At 35.7% G+C, this 19,611-nt stretch overlaps 1 protein-coding gene across 10 annotated transcripts in view; it reads right to left on the reverse strand.

Annotated features, from left to right (window-relative positions):
- Positions 1 to 19,611, reverse strand: part of LOC101024293 (membrane-associated guanylate kinase, WW and PDZ domain-containing protein 2) — a 1,445,327-nt gene that overhangs the window by 322,176 nt on the left and 1,103,540 nt on the right. For all 10 annotated transcript variants that reach the window (XM_031665959.1, XM_031665957.1, XM_031665955.1 and 7 more), the window contains one exon: positions 14,132 to 14,189. In XM_031665959.1, the coding sequence (XP_031521819.1) occupies positions 14,132 to 14,189 (58 nt within the window). The remainder of the gene's footprint in view (positions 1 to 14,131; positions 14,190 to 19,611) is intronic.

Below are 19,611 nucleotides of genomic sequence, written 5' to 3' on the forward strand. Positions count from 1 at the left end.
AAATTTCAGGTTTCCAAGATGAATATTCAGAGATGAGGAAAACATTGAAGAAGTATTATTCTTGACTACCGAGTCTTTATGACCACATAGACCAGGAGGAAATCAAATATACAGCAATTCCTTTTATATGCTGGAATGTGATGCAAGAGGGAATAGAAAACACGACAAAGTCAAGAAAAAATACTTTTGATAAGTTTTAGGGAGAAAAGGATATATTGCTGGATACCTAGAATCTACATAGAATCTTTCAATACCTTGCCACTAAATGTGACAGCAAGATCTAGGAGTGAGCGGGAGGCTAAATTCTGTTAGGTAAGGACCCTGGGAAGACAGAAGAGGCATGGAGAAAAAGTAGTGGGAATAGAGGATAAAGTTTCAGCAGCACTAAGAACAGAGAAAGGTGGCAATAAGTTGCTTCAGTGTTGTTTTTAATAGATTGGTTTATTGGGGACAGGTATTGTGACACAGTTTTATATAATTTACACACTGTATCTAAAATTATGCCATTACTAGAAGATCAAAGCTTTGCACAAATGAGATGCTAGTTTCATGTAACTGTAATGGGGGATGTATTTTCAAATAACTTGTTTGTTCTTTTCCATAATACAGATCTATATCCCCACAGTGGGCTGAGTTTGTGTTTTTCATTCTGAAGCTCTTAATAAAGAACAGGAAAGGTGTGATGTTGGATATTTCTGAAGAAAATTCCATTTGTGCACTTTTAAAGTTAATTCCAATTCAGATTTAAATTCTGTTTAATAGATGCCAGTTTGTTGAAAGAAACAGTTGTATGAAGAATGAATGTCAGCCTTGTAAAAAGACAAAGGAGAGACTAAAGGGAAGATAGTGGATGGCAGAGTGGGATGGGAGCTAATATTCACCTAGTAAATACTATATGTTGACCCTCAGTGAAATAGGTTGCATGCTTTTAAATCACTTGCTCTTCCGAGAGGGTAAACCATTTTCTGCAGATCTCACATTAAGCAGCAGATGCACGAACAAAGCCTAGCTCCATGTAGTGCCAACATCCAAGAACATCAAGTTATGTGATTCTGCTACAAATATACACTTAACTTTTATAGTAAAATTACTTATGTATGTACAGACAAGGGCTATGTCTGGTAATCTGCAATACACTTCAGCCAGGTGATTCTCAACTTCTTTTTATCAGTTTTCATTATGAAATTGGAAACTTTAAAAACATTGTAAATTACCTGCTGATTTTCTGAAGACAAAAATGTGAAAATTCAGATCTTGATATATTAAATATTTTTAAAGAACTCAGTGATTACGTGCATAGAAACAGGGACTGAACATGTTTTACCAGAAAATGTGTGTGTGTATGCATTTTACATATTGGAAAGTGAGAAATGAAATGGTAATGAGGGCATGAATGAGGAGTCGGGAGACCTGGCTTTGTGTAACATTGCTTTCAAACCGGAAGGATCTGTTCCAAGGGTTGTCTTTCCGCTTCCCTCAGGGCAAGTCCTAATATCCATTTCTTGAACTCGTTGCCCTTACCGACTCTGGAAGTTGAGTGTGGGTCATGTCTCTGGCAATTATGATAATGATAATAAGGTGATTCTGTGCTAATATTTATGAATAAGATTACAGTTCCATGTGAGGGAGAATGGAGGTTGTCAACAATAACAAAACTACGTATGTCTTGTCTCAAACTTATAAAAGAATGCTGTATGTTGTAGACCAGGTTCAGTTCTTCTGAGGGCCAGTGATCTAAGAAGAAATGGAGCAATTTGTTAAAGGATACAGACTTACAGCTAGACAGGAGTAAGTTCTGGTGTTCTACACCACTGTAGGATGACTATAATTTACAATATGTAGTCTCAAACAGCTAGATGGAGGATATTGAATGTTCCCAATACAACTAAATTATAAATGAGATGACGGATATGCTAATTACCCTCATCTGATCACTATACTTTATAAGTTTCAAAATATCACTATATGCTCCATGAATATGTATACTTATTATTTGGCAGTTGAAAGATTTTATAAAAGGACATAGAAACATGTCACTTAGCAAGGAATTTTTTTATGTATCAGGGTGGAACCTTGAATGCTGGTGGGAACTCTTCCCAAATACCCACATAAAAGTCACCTGTAAGGGGTGCACTTCTCACCCCACCTGTGCTATATTCACCACCAAACCTTGGACATCAACAAAGGCAAGGGGGTGCCACCTGACTCTCTGATATCCTCAATCTCACTGGGATTCACCAAAGTGAAAGCCACTTCCAATTAGTCTGAGTGGTCCTTCTCTTCCATTTTCAGACCAAAACAGCATTTTGGGTTTAAGCTACAATTGAAGATTTGGTCTACCACACACTATCTTTGAGAAAATTCCCCTAATGTTTCTGAACTGCAACTGCCTCACCTGTAAATATTCTAGTCATTTCATAGGACTGTTTTGAGGAGCAAACAAGATAAAATATATGAAAATGTTTAAAGATGGAGCACTGTATACATTTATTTTTGACATTCTTGGACTATTCAGGGCCTGGGAGTCAAACGCAACTTCAATATGGACAGTGTGAAGACTCTTAATTCTTGTCCTGGGCTGCAACAATATTTTTATCACCTACTAGTTTGATAGCCCGGCTTCTTTAAGTTTCATTTTCTGTGTTTGTAAAATAGCAGTAATAGCATCTCCCATTAAGCATTGTGGTGGTGATTAAATGAGTTTTACAAAATGCCTAATACATACCAAGTGCTTAATAATGGTAGCTATTCATATTGTTTTCTCTGGCTTAATAGTTACTAAATAAGACTCCCTTGGAGATAAAATTTACATATGAGGTCAGTGCCCCAAAATAAATTACTAAGCAACACTAGTGAAAAAGAAAGATAACCATTCCTGTCATTTTATTTATCTGAAAATACATTCACATTATTTTGATGCCCAATTAAAACTGGAGAAAGTCAAGTAAGAAGAATAGAATGAAGGGGTCCTGTCATCCTCCATAGGTGAGTGTTGTGCTTAGTGGAAAGTTGAATTAAGATCTTTACATTACAACAAACTCAACAAGTAGGGCTTAAGAAGCTTTCAGAGATATGTAACCTTATGATAAGTTTGAGACTACATTTATGCAAAACTAATTTTATTAGCATAACGAATAGACTTTTTTTTTCTTTTGCCTTTAGTAAATCCAGTTAACCTTCTCAGACACAGAATAGAATTTCTTTTCTTTATACTAGTAATTTGGCTTACTTAACTGTATTAAACTGAAATGTGAAATTTGTTGATTAAAGTTTTTATGATTCATCCATTTTTATTATACAATTAACTCAGTCTATGTAATATAATCTCATCTAATTAAATATGGAATCATCTGATAAACACTAGTAATAAATACTGTTTAACGATGTCATTTTTTATTGTTAAAAAAAAGAAAAAGAATTTTCCTAATATAATCTCATCTAATTAAATATGGAATCATCTGATAAACACTAGTAATAAATACTGTTTAACGATGTCATTTTTTATTGTTAAAAAAAAGAAAAAGAATTTTCCTTTCTAATGTGTTCAGCTTTGACAGTAGTTAAAAATATATCTCTGGGCTGGGTGTGATCCTGGGAAGTCGAGGCTGCAGTGAGCAGTGATTGCGCCACTGCACTCCAGCCTGGGTGACAAAGCGAGACTCCGTCTCAAAAAAAAGAAAAAATATATATATATTATATATTCTCCATATGTGTGTGTGTGTATATATACATATATATATGTGTGTGTGTATATATATGTGTGTGTGTGTATATATATATAGGTGTATATATATGTGTGTATCTATATAGGTGTATATATATGTGTATATATACATATACGTGTGTATATATGTGTTTACTCCTCATGCTTGGCCTGGCCTACCCTTCCGCCATTGCAACCTTGGGATATGAGGGACCCTACCCTTCCTGCATCACCACCCTGGGATGTGGGGGATCCAGGGGCGGCAATCCAGGTGCCACAGGCAGCCTGGGACTAAAGCTGGGGGCAAGGGAAGGGCCTTAGTCACTGCCTTTCTATAAGGTTATTTTAAACAGCTCTAAGATTTGTACAGGCATAATTTGTCTATGACCTACTTGTTCAGGAGAGAGTTTTAGAAAACCAATAAAGCAACCAGTTACTTTGGTTTCAATATTGGCAAAAGGGACCTGGAACATTAATTGGAGGGAGCCCTGCCTTGTGAAAGGGGCATCTCTTTTTAACTCCCACCTTGTCATATACCATACTCTGCGGCTGTTATAATGTGAAGAAATGCTTAGGGACAGCATAAGCTTACTGTTATACAAAGGATATTTTAGAGAAGCATAAACTAGGAAGATATGTGACCAAGAGGTGGCAGGGGTCGCCCTGGCTCCTTTCCTGTATTTTGGGGTCAGAATCAAATAAATTACTTTGAAAGAAAAAAACAGTTCTTATCCACCTTTTTTTGTTCATAAACTTATCCTTTATCTTTAGTAATGCCCTTTTAATGTCAGTATTAATATCAGCCCTCATGTCTTTGGATATCAAGTATATTTATATATTTTTTTCTATAGCTTGGTAAAAAGAATCCATGATAATAATTTGCCCTTCTGAGAGGCCTTCTTTCCATAACACTCACATGATGGGATTGTTAAAATCATTAAAATAAAAGAATGGTAATATATGTTACTGTTTAACCAAACAAAAAGTAGAAATGGAAGAAAATGCTTTAAAAATTTTAAGTATTTTTTGATCAGCAACTGTAAGGAGAAAATACAGAGGCTTACAGAAAAAAGGCCAAATTTATTCTTGTTAAGATAAAGTGGCAGTGAGTTAAAAGAGATCTTAGCAATCACCTAATCCAAACCATTCAATTAACAAATTAAAGCTAGAGAGGTTAAATGTAATTTTGCACTAACTTGTAAATTCAAAATTGTGGATGGAAAAAACATAAGCTATTACTAACATTATGACTTATGACACACAAAAAGAATTTTGAAAAACATTACCTGCATATTGAAAAAGAGATGAATTATAGTTCTCATGTGGGGATGAAGTGGTAATACATTTTACCCAGTTAGGGTAAACCATCTTCTGTTTTATTATTCAATATAGGATGCCCAAAGAATAATATCAGTCTGCTTTGGTTTGACTTCCTCAGTTTAACTAAGTTCCTTCATACCTTTGACACTGCTGGCATCTCTTTGGGCTGACTGTGATCCCAGTTATGTATCTATTAAAGATCTAGGAGATGCAAATGAAAGCCAACTACTTTAATTCCAGAAAGAATTATTTTCCAACACCAAAGGAAAAAAAGTGGCAGTGTTGTTTTAATATGCCAGTCACCAACAGGATAGGATCTTGAGGAAATTTTAGGGTAATTTTGACTCAGCCATTTTCACTTTATGTGCTAAGTTTAGAATTTAATCTCAGCCTAAGATATGATTCCAAAGTATGTAATGATACAGATTGTTAGCATGAGACAATCTGCAGTTCACGCACAAGAAGCAGAACATGTTCAATCTCGAGAGAGGAAAACTAATAAGCTATATGAGCAACTGTTCCACAAATAATAGAATAATCATCATCTATTTGTCATAGAACATTGCCTTGGTGAGTGGCAAACAGGACTGTCCAATGAAAGATGCTAGCAGTGTTTTCTGCGTTGCCTAGCAATGAGCTACCTGGGACAAGGGTCCCCTCTTCCAGCAGGACAGCACTTCTCACGCAGCTCACATCCAGCTCCAAACGTTGTCTGCAACTTTCTTAATCAACAATTCCCCAAGTTCAGACTGTCTTCCCTGCCGTCACAAGGCCATTCATCATATAAAAATGATGGAGTAGAAGGAAGGAACATGGTCCTTCTTTGGCAGCAGAGAGCATGGTGTCTCCAGCTGTGAGCATTCCTGCCCTCTCTTCCTGGGACGTCAAGGGGTGAGGGTCTGTGTACCGCACACTGTTACCCTCTGCCAGGAAGTTTCCCTGCTTCTGTGCTACCCTGTGTGCTATTGTGCTGTTTGTCCATGCTTAAACCTCTCCAGAGGTGCCTAAACAAGGGCCTGATTTGTTAGATTCAGAAAAAATGCTTGGGCCAGGTGTGGTGGCTCACTCCTGTAATCCCAGCATTTTGGGAGGTCGACGCGGATGGATCACGAGGTCAGCAGTTCAAGATCAGCCCGGCCAAGTTGGTGAAACCCCATTTCTACTAAAAATAAAAAAATTAGCCAGATGTGGTGGTGAGTGCCGGTAATTCCAGCTACTCAGGAGGCTGAGGCAGAGAACTGCTTGGACCCGGGAGGCAGAGGTTGCAGTGAGCCAAGATCGTACCACTGCACTCCATCCTGGGTGACAGAGTGAGACTCCATCTCTCTGGGGGGTGGGGGGAAGCTTGAAGACAAACACAACTGCCCCCCGCCCCACAAATGTGTTTATGTTGCAGCTATCTTTATTTACAAATATATTCTCAAATAAATGTTGGTGAGAGAATAGTTCCTTTGCTTTTTATTATTGGCTTTAGGACAAAGAAAATGTTTTAGAGTTATAAAAATTGTTTGTAAAAAACGGCATTTATTTTGCTCAAGCCTGTAATCCCAGCATTTTGGGAGGCCGAGATGGGCGGATCACGAGGTCAGGAGATCAAGACTATCCTGACTAACATGGTGAAACCCCGTCTCTACTAAAAATACAAAAAAAAAAAAAAAAAAAAAAAAAAAACCAACAACAGCCGGGCGAGGTGGCGGGCGCCTGTAGTCCCAGCTACTCGGGAGGCTGAGGCAGGAGAATGGCATGAACCCGGGAGGCAGAGCTTGCAGTGAGCTGAGATCCAGCCACTGCACTCCAGCCTGGGCGACAGAGCGAGACTTTGTCTCAAAAAAAAAAAAAAAAAAAAAGGCATTTATTTTACCTTGTTTTATTTAACAGTTATTTATACATAACTGACATCAAGGTGAATAATTCATTGTTATTTGTAAAAGTCCATCTGCGATTAAACCAATTTAAACTTCTGGGTGCCTAAAACATCCTCTATGTGAAACCAGAAGATTTGTCAAGTAAGGTTGTTGATAAGATGTAAGAGTCGCTAATAAAAGTGTATTTAATTACAGAGTCAAGTTTTCATCCTTTCATGTTCAGTTGGAAAGACATTTAGGGGTGGGGGAGTGTGACTAGGATAGAGAGCAAATGTCCATCCTGTTAGAATGAGCCAGCAATGGTGAAGTGTCTCACAGCAGGAAAAATGACCTCTAACTTCAGGAATAGGGAGATGAAGCACCTCCAGATCTTGCCTGGATGGTAGTGGTGAGAAGAGAGACTGGACAGGAGACTTCTTTTCATGTGAAAGGATTGTGGTATAAAAACATTTGAGGGGGCTGGGTGCGATGGCTCATGTCTATAATCCTGGCACTGTGGGAGGCTGAGGCGGGCACATCACTTGAGGTCAGGAGTTTGAGACCAGCCTGGCCAACATGGTGAAACCCCACCTCTACTGAGATGTGGTAGCGCACACCTGTAATCCCAGCTACTCAGGAGGCTGAGGCAGGAGAATTGCTTAGAACCTGGGAGGCGGAGGTTGCAGTGAGCCGAGATTGCACCACTGCACTCCAGCCTGGGAGACAGAGTAAGACTCTGTCTCAATTAATAAATAAGTAAGTAAGTAAGTAAGTAAGGTTGAGGGACTCTGTCATGAAGAGTAAAGGGAAGCCATAAGCCTTTTAACTAACTGGTAGTTGAAAGAAACATTAGGAAAGTAAGAGTCAGTTGAAGTTTTAATGAGTGAGCAGTACAGAAGGTGGGGGAGGTAAGTGGGAATTTTATCAACTATGAACTATCAGAAAAGTTAACGTAGTATAAAAAGCATGTGTGTGGAGCTAGGAGACCCCCTAACTTACTGCTGGTATCTTAGGGACTCATGTCTCTTGAGGCCTGATGACTGGTTTTATCCAGGCTGGAAGAAATGATGCCCCAAATTATGAAATCAGCCTGGGTCAGCTAGAAAGACGTAAAACGTTAAACCAGTCGTAAGTTAAGGTCAAATAAGTTAATTAATAAAAAAGCTGGCTCTAGTTCAGTTAGAGGTAGGATACTCACTATTTGATTTGATATCCTTGTTCCTTTTGTTCAACTATAAAGTGGAGTTTACTGATTTATGCTTGTTTAATAGAGGAAAGTATGTTGTAAAGTATAAAAATTGAACCAACTTATTAACATAAAAATATAGCTACTCTATTGAGAGGCTGTTTTTTGGTTCTAAATGGCATCAGCATTGCTTTGACCTTATCAGTCATATTTCCTTAGAAAACTCAGTTAACTCCTTTGAGATTTGATCTTCTCTTTTGTACATGTTGTGACTGTCATCTGGGATGATGGATGTAAAAGCACATTAAAATAAAAGTTAAAATAAAAAGTTAAAATAATGCCTTACACATTAGTATTTCTACTATTATTATAAGAAATTCCCAGCTATATAAGATGATACATATTCTAGATAATTATGATGATATAACCTCCTTATGAATGACTGAAGACTCAACCCCGTTGGAAGCCAGTTTCTGCAGCTATGGAACTGTTAATAATTCTGAAGAAACACTGTTTTTATTCATTGTAGCACACTCTGGCCATGGGATTATATGTTTCTTTCCAAATCAAAGTTTCTCTTAGAATTGTTCACTTTTTGAAGTCTACTGTAATTACAAAAGTACTGGAAAAGTAAGTAATGCCAAAAGGAGAGGCTTTCTACATATTATTGGTATATACAAGATTAAAAAATACTAACATTTATTGAATACTTACTGAACATATCTATGTTAAGTGCTAAATACCAACTCTGGAATAAGACTGCTTAGGTTCAAATTCTGGCTCTATCATATAGTACTTATAAAAATATCTATAGCTCAGTTTCCTTACCTATAAAATAGGGATAATAATATAGACTTTCTAGAGTTTCTGGGAAGATTAAATCAGCTAGTACATGTAAATCACTTGGAATAACAGTTGGCATGTACTAAGTGCACAATAAGCGTTCCTCCCCTCTCCTCCCCTTCCTCATTTCTTTCTCATCTTTTTCCTCCTCCTCCTCCCTCCTCCTTCTTGTCTATAACCTGCCTACCCAAGATCTCACAGCTGGGGAGCTACAGGGCTAGCACACTGTGCAACTCTGCAGTCCATACTTTTGGCCACTCAGAGATACTAATTGATATGTCCAAATGCTGTTTATAAGATTTAGAGCTTTCCTTAGTGAGATTTTAAAAGGGTATTCTTTTATGTTTATTTCTAACTGAAAATGTTTCATATGTTTACTGACTTTTTATAAACTTTAAAGTTAGGAACATTTTTCCTAGAAAATTTAGAAAGCTACTCAAAGGCATGAAGCATTATTAAGATAATATATTGAGTTCAAGTTCTCTCTAACCACTTCCCAGCTTGCTACATCATGATGGATACCAACTACTAACCATGAAATGAATGCAATTTTTCCATTTACATTAAATGTTACATTGAAGATATTATGCAGTATTTTTCATACTTTCTGGAATTGCATACAAATAATGTTTTATAGTAGCAGATGTGTGACATCACATGAAAAACTTGTAAAACCTTTACATGAAAATCACATCTGCCAGTCTCCACTATCATTTTAACTACAGTTATATGGTTTGCTTCTCTGTCTCTGCCAGAGAAGGCAGTTTTGCATGAAAGTTGTCCCAGCAAATCGTGTCTTCTGGACTAGCAGCTAGTTAAGCAAATTGTGTAGCTGCCATTAAAACCAAAATGTACCCAGCAGACATAATTTCACAAAAGAGGAGAGAGAACCACATTTGTACAAAAGTCACAGCTGTTCAACTCTCCATTTTGCACATTGTTATTAAAAATTTTCCTATCTTTATGAACAGTGACAGTTACATTCCTAGCTAGCAATTTTAGGACTTCTTAATACATAGTGCTAAGTGCTGCACCATCACGGATTTGGTGTCTGTCAGGAAAAATTGGGCTAAGTTCTTTCTGCTGCTACATAGTCAGTTTGCACAGACAGCAGATAAAATTTAAAAAGATGTTGAGTAGGGCCCATTGTTCTCTAAAACAGCTGTGTGTTGCCTCTACTAATCCAAATGAGGGCCAACATTTTTATGTTAAGGTCCAAACAATAAGGATTCCCTTTCTTTCACGTCTTGCTCTCGGTGGCCATGTTGTCCAGGGCTACTCCGAAGTGGTGGGTAATGGAGCTGGTGGCTCAGAATGCCTGGGTCAGCAGCCTGTCTCCTGAGGCTCTGGATGCAGCATGACCTCGCATTGTCGGGCATCCTGCTGTAGAACAGTACTACAGGGAGGCCAGGGAGGAGATGTTCTTGAGGAATCCCTCATTCTTCTCCAGGGATGGGTCCCAAAGGCTTGTTCAGACCATTATGGGTTATAAATGCTAAATTTATAGCAGGCATTTTGGTTAAGAGTTTGGAGTCTGGGCTCCGCAGTCAAACTACCTGGGTCCAAATTTCAGCCCCTCATCTCAATAATATGTGGTTCTAGGTAAGTTACTTAACTTCTTTAGCCAGGGTTTCCTCATCTGTAAACTTAAGACAATTTAGCTCATTATCACTATAGAGAGAATTACAAATGTGATAGAAACTGTTAAGCACTGAGACCAGTCAATGGCACATACTAAGCACTCAATAAAGGTTAACAATTTCCATAACATGATGATGATTTTTCTAGTTCTTGAATATATTAAACCTAAATCTTAGAATTGAATTTGCAGGGGACAAAACAGTGGCATAGTGGGGTAAAGTCAGTTATAGTGGTCAAAGCCTGCTCAATCCAGGTTTCTCATTTTCTAGCTGTGTAAATTATCTTCTGCTATTGATTGCTGGTATTCCTATTTGCTTGTCTGTGGCTGAGAGGAAAATGTGTGTTTATGCAACTGTGCTAGAGACATTACATTGATTTCAATCAGTGCCCAACCTGCAACTTCTATTCCCAGTTGTTGGTCTATCCGAAGAGAGGTGCTAACTGCTAAACTGGACCTCTTGTGCCCATGCATGTAAGCTTTTTTGCTACTGGGTTGGAAGGTGGAATCTTTTTCATATCTTGTAAAGAGTACCTCCAATTGTATGAATGGATGTGTAATTAAACATAAAAATGATAGCTGTACAGATAATCCATTGCTCATTATCATTAATAGTATCAGTAAATCAACATTTTCTTGACTATATATTAACAAAAAAGATATTGCTTTGTTATATGAACTAAATATTAATATTACCAATTAAAATATAATTCCTTAAGATATTAATGCTATCACTATAATTATGAATGGAATCTTAGTCTAGACAGTTTTTATTTTATATTTGTAATACATATACTGAAAATGTTGAGATAGCAACTTTAGACATTTACCAATCTTTTATGGTAAGAAATTAGGTGACTTTCTTCTTCCAACAAGAACACTCTACATACTGAAAGTGATGAATAACCTCTATGTTTACTTATATATTCTTATAGTTACCATAAACAAGGCTACTATTCAGAACCAATATATACCTTGTGAAAATAATAGCATAATAGAGATGAGATACAGAATTAAAACAAACCATGTAAATAGGTGTATTCCAATTAAAATATTTCAAAAGTTTTTTTGGGATGATGGAAGATATTCCCCATTTCAAGTAATGTATACATCATATACAATAACAGGTATCTTAATTATGTTTATGAAGTTTTTCAAAAGGATGTTTCCAATAAGTATTGGGATAGTATTCTACTTAACATTGTCTTTAAGTTTGAATTATCTGTTTATTTGTCTCAGTTTTCTGCGTGGCCTGCTACACCCACACACCTAATTACTGACACTGGTCAACTCTATAAAATCATACAATGGGGACAAGACCATGACAAATAATAGAACTGAGTGTAACGGGAAGGAAATTAAACTATTTTGACCCACTGTGACCTGTATATACAACCTCCCCATCACTTAAAATCTAAAACTATTAAAACATGTCAGCTTGATCTAATTATAGAAGACATAACTGACTAAATTCTATATAATTCTCTGACTATGGCTGTGTTACATGGAAAATGAAGTGGAGAAATGTAGAGAGAAGTATAATGTAGGCAAACACACACACACAAAACATCTGAAGTATAAAGATAACAAGAAAAATTTTCATTTAGGGTTACAGCCAGTGTCCAATTTCATAATTAATTACAAAGGATCTACCAGCAGCATATCTTCACTTGCAGAACACACATCTCAATGATCAAGAAGGGATGAAGCATAGCTTTCTGACATAGGGTTGTCTTGCCTCTCTGTTAGATGATTAGGACAGAGAAGAAAGGTTTTAGTTAAACCTTTTCCTGCATTGGAAGTTAGCTTGACAGGAGCTGAAGATATGAAAAAACAATCTGAAGAATTAAAATAGGGTAGGAGCCAGCAAACTATGACCTGCAGGCAATATATGACCAACTGCCTGTTTTTGTAAATAAAGTTTTGGTGGAACATAGCTGATGTTGCCGGTGGTTGCTTTCAAGCTACAACAGCAGAGCTAAGTAGCTGTAACAGAGGCCGTATCATCCTCCACCCCAAATATTTGCTATCTGGGTTTTTATGGATTTTGCCAACATATGGACTAAGGAATGGTTCTTTTTCAATGATTCTGTGAGGAAATATACTAAAGATAAGATCTGATATGCCTCACACTCAATTCTCTTTCCTTACATGGAATTTCCTTGAATATCTGATGTAATAGGCTTAGACACAGCACAGTTTGATTCAGTGAATTAAGACAAGCTAGCATTTATGTGAAACATTTAGTGTTATATTTATTTATGGACTATAACTATGTTATTTAAAACATATGGGTACTTTAATTCATCAGCAATCTAGTGGGACACAGAGGCCTTATAACTATTTATAAATGATGTCCCTTTATTTTTGCAGTTAGAGATACCTCAATGTACTTATCTTACTTTTTTGTATCTGTTCAGTGTCCATGTGACACCATACATTAGATACTATGCTAGAAGACTGCATATGGAAAATGAACTGAATTCACCTTCACTGTGAATCTGGAAATGACTGTGGAGCCAAAACTGGGGCTTTTCCAAAGGAAAATGATGGGTGAAAGTAGTTAAGACAAGTGCTCCTGAGAGAGATCCTCAAGGGCAGAGAGCACACACATTTCACTTATCTGTACACCTCCAGTGCCAAGAAGGGCTTGACACCTAATAAAAGCTCAGTAATGGTTTTTGAATATTGTTACAAAAACAATTTAGCACTAAAGCCAACCTGTAACCCTTGACCATCTGTAATTATTAAACAGAATGTGGTTGGAAAAAACAAAGTAAGATCTTGAGGAACAATGTGAAAGTCTTGTTTTTCAACCTTTGGATTTCTTGGGTAGTGTTTCCCATAAGGAATATATAGGCTTTGTTATTCACCCAAATAACTTTAGGAATATTAAACAATAGACAAGAATGAAAAACAATTGTCTATTGGGAGAGAGAGTTCTAGAAACATAAATCACATATTTAACTTTTAAAAATTATGAATATTGCTTAATTTTCCAAGAAACATATGTGTATGTAATTAAACCTGAATAGTTTCTTTGTTCTGAATAAAAGGATGCATGGGGGGATCATTCATACTACAACAAATTATTGCAATGTAACCTCCAATAGGTAACATAAAAATCCAATGTACTGAAAGAATACTGTTGATTTGGAATGAGGTCCTAGAAAAGAAAAAAAATCTAAATTTTATTTTATTTTTCAACTAAAAAATATGGCTGATTCATTTAATTGACTTCAAAATCTGTTTTAATAGAACATCTCGTTTGCACAACCAGTCAGCTCCCAACATTTTGATTGCAAAATGAAAGGCATTTACTTTGATATCTTTAATTATCACTCATTTAGAGGACAGTGTGAAACACACTTTTTCAATTGGTGTTTTAGAATCGTTGAGTCAAAGGAAAGGAATGACAAATTAGCCAGCTGGAGAGGAAAGAAGCAGCTAGCTAGTGCTGCTAGTCTTGCTGGATACTTCAAAATGAGATGAAAGGGAAATGAAGGGGCTGTTAGCTACACATGCTCAATAAATAAAATACTAACATAATTTCACAACATATTAATAACAAGTTAATATCACACTTAGAGACTTACTCAACATAATAAGTGCCATAAATGGGATCATCGATTTTTTCCCAGCCATATGGAAGCTCTGAAAAATAAAGAGTTATTTCTTTCAGTAAATAAAGAACAGATAACACAATTTCTAATAAAAAGTAATATAATTTAATTGTTCATGGATTGCAGAAATGGTCTACCAAAGTGGAACAAAGCATTCAGAGTCAGCAACAAATTTCAGAACATATTATAGAAACTATAAGCAGCACTGACTTGAAAATTGGCAGTTAAAACCCAGAGCTCTCTTCTCTGCAGATACACTGCTGGGTCTAGCCATTCATCTCATGCCAAATAGTAGGATGGCATGTCATCATGTTATCACCATTTAGTGCAATATAGAAGGCAAATCGCTTTCCTGCAAGTGCATATGGTTCTCTTATTTATTTGTATTGCTAAAGGAGCATTTCAGGACAAAGACCACATATTTCAAAACATATTTCTGAGGATGGCAAATTGTTTCTGATGACTGAAACAAAGACATTATAAATTCTCAACTGATACCCCACTATTTGAGATGGTAGGCTTGCTGTTACTCCACGTGGGTCAGAATTTGAATGCTGCCAATACACTCTTTGGGCTTATTTTAAAAATAAGGTCTAAAATTGTGAACATGGTTTCCTTGATAATATAGTTCATGTTTTCAATTCTCCATGGTTAATTCACACATACACACATTAAAAAATATCAACAATACTATAAATCCTATTACAGGCAAAAACATGCTGTCTGAAAACTAGGCTTTGCTTCCTAATATTGTTTTCCAAATACACCAAGGTTTTATAATTATTAACTCCTACAAATATGAAGAAAACTGTATTTTTCTTGATAGATATTTTTATATAAATATCATTTGAAACCTAAGATATATTGATAAGTTTAAATGTATTTCAGTGAAGTTTAAGGGTTTTATTATTATAGTAATAATACATATCACTGTAGACAAAGCACAGTTATCAAAAGAAAACTGAAGTTACCTGCAATCCTGCCACCCAGAAATAACCACCATTAATATTTTGGTGAATATCCTTCAAATAATTTTCTATGCATATATGTGCAAATACTTTTAAAAGAAATTATATCATAAAGTGCATATTACTTTTACTGCCTGACATTCCTACTTAACAGAATATCAACGATGTCATTCAATGTGAATGTGTGTTACTGCACAATATCATTTTTAAGGTGGCAACAGTAGTAGTCTGCTGCATGGCTAGAAGCTGTGTAATTCTATCATTTTTCTATTATTGAACATTTGGGGCTTTCCAGTTTTTACCTGTCATGTGTCATCTGTATTGGACCTACTAAAATGTAAATCTTTTATCATGTTTCTATAATATAGTATTGACAAATTCCTAGATGTGAAATTTTGGATCAAAGGGCATGCATCCTTTTATTGTTTTTGACATATATGACCAGATTTCCACCTTCCTAACTCGTGAAAAAGTACTAATTTATAATCTCACTGAGAGTGTATGAGTGATTTTGTTTCTCTGTACCATCAAATTAAACACAGATCCACAATTCCGCACCCAAAACTTTTAGAAACATATACATTTTAGAGTTTAGAAGTTCTGCAATTTTAGAAAGTTAACACAGAGCAAATGCTTTCTCTTTCATAACACTCTAAGTAGAGTTGGGGAAAGCAGTTTATAATCGAACATATGAGTACTTCTGCAGCCAAAGATATGATTCATACGAAGAAGGATAACTTAAACTTACAACATCAAATTTGAGAGTACCTTAAGAAATCTTTCTTTCAGAAGGATAATAAGAGTAAACCTTTACTGAGTATTGTTTGTGGTTTGACTACTAATGGATTTTCTAGGTACTAACTCATTTTATCATGCCAGCAACTCAGGACTTGAAAACCCTGTACTCTGGTTCCAGCAAGCTTACCCAATTTAAATATCAATTCAGAAACTCTGTTTAACAAGGCATAAACACCACTTAATTTAGATTAAGGAGAATAACTATCCAGATGGTTTTCACCAAATCCCCCAAGCTACTGGCAAATTCATCTAGTAAGAAGGAATTCATTTGACAAGTATCTATTGAGCGCCTTTTATAAACAGTTCATCCAAAACCTTTTTTTTTTTTTTTATAAGCAGCTTATCCAAAAGTAAAAGACTATACAGAGGACAACAATTAATGTTATGGATATTTGTTATTTATTAATATGGTTCAATACATGGATATGTATTTATAATAGGTTTAACATCATCTTACGAATGCAATAATATATAAAACAATCATGTTCAATAAACATAAAGAGTAAAAGCCTAACGTAGTTAACTTATGAATACAGTCCTACTTCTTAATGCCAATGCCATATGGAAGCATTTCATGGTAAAGTTTGTACAATTATCTTTTTATAAAGTAAATGATTCTTTCATTTTAATCTGAGTAAATTACTAGTTCTAAGCAATGTATCCCAGAAGGGCAGAGTTCATTGATTCTTTATCTTTGTCAGATTTACAATGCCAAATTTCCTGGGTACGATTTATTATTTATTATACTTTCCCACTTGTCATCATGCAGTCCTCATCAGAATTTAGGGAGAATCTGCTTTATTTTTCATAAGATATCAATATGTTTTGTCTATTTACTTGGTTGTTTCATATTTTCAAGGTAAACTATTATTTCATGCTGAAACAAAATTATATGTTATAAACATTTGTATTTTAAGAACTGTTAGAGGTCCTAGACTCATACTTTGAGGCAAAATTATACACTAGTTCTAACTTTCTGTTACAAACAGCATCATTTGTTTCATTTTAAATATTTTCAAGGAATTGTTGGCCGAATCTTACAAGAAACCAGTAACAGATACATGCATTGCTTCATTTATATCAGAATGGATGTAAAAATATACAACTAATGTTAAAAAAGGTACTTGTATGTATGTACATATATGAATGTGTAGCTGCATGTGTTGGCACATGTGTGTTTGTGTGTATTCTTTTAATGACATTTTGCTTCAAAAACAAAGATTTAAGCTAGCATGCTAATGAAAAACCACAATTTTCACAAGTTTTTCTTCACTTGTAAAAAGACGAGTCATAAACTTCTTAACATTATACACTGAAGAGTACACATCTAGATGATGAAAAATTAAAAAGTTAAGAATTATCTTTCACTGTGAAAATTAAGTTATTTGGACTTGGATTAGTTTTAACAAAAAGAAAACAACTGCTGCTTCTTTAAATTAAACTAACAGATGAGAAAAAGAATTTCCAACTATTCGCCCAATCAGGCAAGCATGTAGCTTGGAGCTTTTGGGTCCTAGGTTATTTAGAATACTGTATTCAACAATACCTGACAAATCTGTGGATGATTAAGGTCACACTGATGAAAGAATAACATACACTATGCAACAGGAAAAAATAAACACTTGAGATCAGCAAGGTTAATGCTGCATTAAGAACTGTTTTAATTGAGATTTTCTTCAGGCCATGGAACCATGGAGCAAATTCAGTGATTAAATATTCCTACCCTGAAAAAGTCTAGATTAATTTGTAGTCAATCATATCAGCTTCTAAAACTGGAAAAAAACAAATGATCAAACCTAGCTTTTTTAAAACAAATTTAAAAACAAATGATCAAACCTAGCTTTGCCTGGATTCTGGCATAGTCAGCCTGCTATATTTTTAAAATTTAATTGTGCTTCCCAAATATTATTTCATTTATTTACTTAATTTTTAGTCAGGTACACTTTCACTACAGAAAACAGAGACCCCTTTATGCTAGCTCAGTAAGAAGATATCCACATTCTGATACTGTGCACTGAGAAGGGCACAGCTTTACCTCTGTAGTATACTTGTCAAAAATAAATAACCTTATGTGTGTGTATTTTTAAACAGTTGGGGTTCCACTGTGTTGCCCAAGCTGAACTCAAACTTCTGGGCTCAAGCAATCCTCTCCCCTCAGCCTTCTGAGTAGTTGGAACCACAGTGCGCACCACTGTGCCTGGCCAGGAATGCCATTTTGATCATGAGAAACATATGACATACTCAAGTGGAGGGACATTCAATAAAGTAACTGACAAGTACTCTTAGAGAGGGTCGAGGTCATGAAAGAGAAAAACAGACTGGGATATTATCACAGAGTGAAGGAGAATATGGAGACGTGATAACTAAATGCGTTGTGGGATAATGAACTGGATCTTGAACCAGAAGAAGGACATTAGTGGAGCAACTGGAAAAATTCACATAAGATTTGAAGATTAGTTAATAGTTTATATGGATATTAATTTCCTGGGCTCAATGACTGTACTTATGAAAGATGTAAATGTTAGTGGCAGCTAAGTGGGAGTTATGTGGAGCCACTTTGTACTATTTTTGTAATTTTTTAGAGGTTTAAAATAGCTTCAAAATGAAAACATGGAAAAATCTAGGTCACTTACTGTTACTGTTGATTAGAGGACTTCTACTCACACTTCATTTTAAAAACCTTTACAACTTTTAGTTCAGTTTCAGTGGGGTACATGTGCAGGTGTCTTATCTGGGTATATTTCATGATGCTGAGGTTTGGGATATGAATGATCCCATCACCCAGCTACTGAGCATAGTAATACATAACAGTTTTCCCCTCCTTCCCTTCACCTTCTAGTAGTCTCAAGTGTCTATTGTTGCCATCTTTATGTTCATGAGTATCCAATGTTTAGCTCCCACTTATAAGTGAGAACATGCAATATTTGATTTTCTCTTCTTGCATTAAATTGCTTAGGATAATGGCCTCTAGCTGCATCCATGTTGCTGCAAACGACATGATTTTGTTATTTTGTATGGCTGCATAGTATTCCATGGTGCATATGTACCACATTTTCTTTATCCAATCCACCATTTTGGGCACCTAGGTTGATTCCATGTCTCTGCTATTGTAAAAAGTGCTACAGCAAAAATATGTGAGTGCATGTGTCTTTTAGCAAAATGATTTGTTTTCTTTTGGGTGTATACCCTGTAGCAGGATTACTTGCTCAACTAGTAATTCTATTTTAAGTTCTTTGAGAAAGTGTCAAACTGCTTTCCATATAAGTGTTCCCCTTTCTCCGCAGCTTCACCAACATCTGTTGTTTTCTGACTTTTTATTAATAGCCATTCTGACTGGTATAGGATGGTATTCTTTTGTGGTTTGAGTTGTGTTTCTCTGATGATTAGTGATATGGAATATCTTTACATGTTTGTTGGCTCTTTGTATGTCTTCTTTTGTGGGATGTCTGTTCGTGTCTTTTGCCCATTTTTAAATAAAGTTATTTGTTTTTTGCTTGTTCAGTTAAGTTTCTTATGGATTTTGGATATCAGATTTTTGTCGGATAAATAGTTTGCAAATATTTTCTCCCATTCCGTAGATCTTTTAACTCCGTTGATAGTTTCGTCTGCTGTGCAGAAGCTCTTTAGTTTAACTGGCTCCCACTTGTCAATTTTTGTTTTGTTGCAATTGCTTTTGAGAACTTGAAG

Source organism: Papio anubis, chromosome 4 (assembly GCF_008728515.1).
Source record: "Papio anubis isolate 15944 chromosome 4, Panubis1.0, whole genome shotgun sequence".
NCBI classification, from domain to species: domain Eukaryota; kingdom Metazoa; phylum Chordata; class Mammalia; order Primates; family Cercopithecidae; genus Papio; species Papio anubis.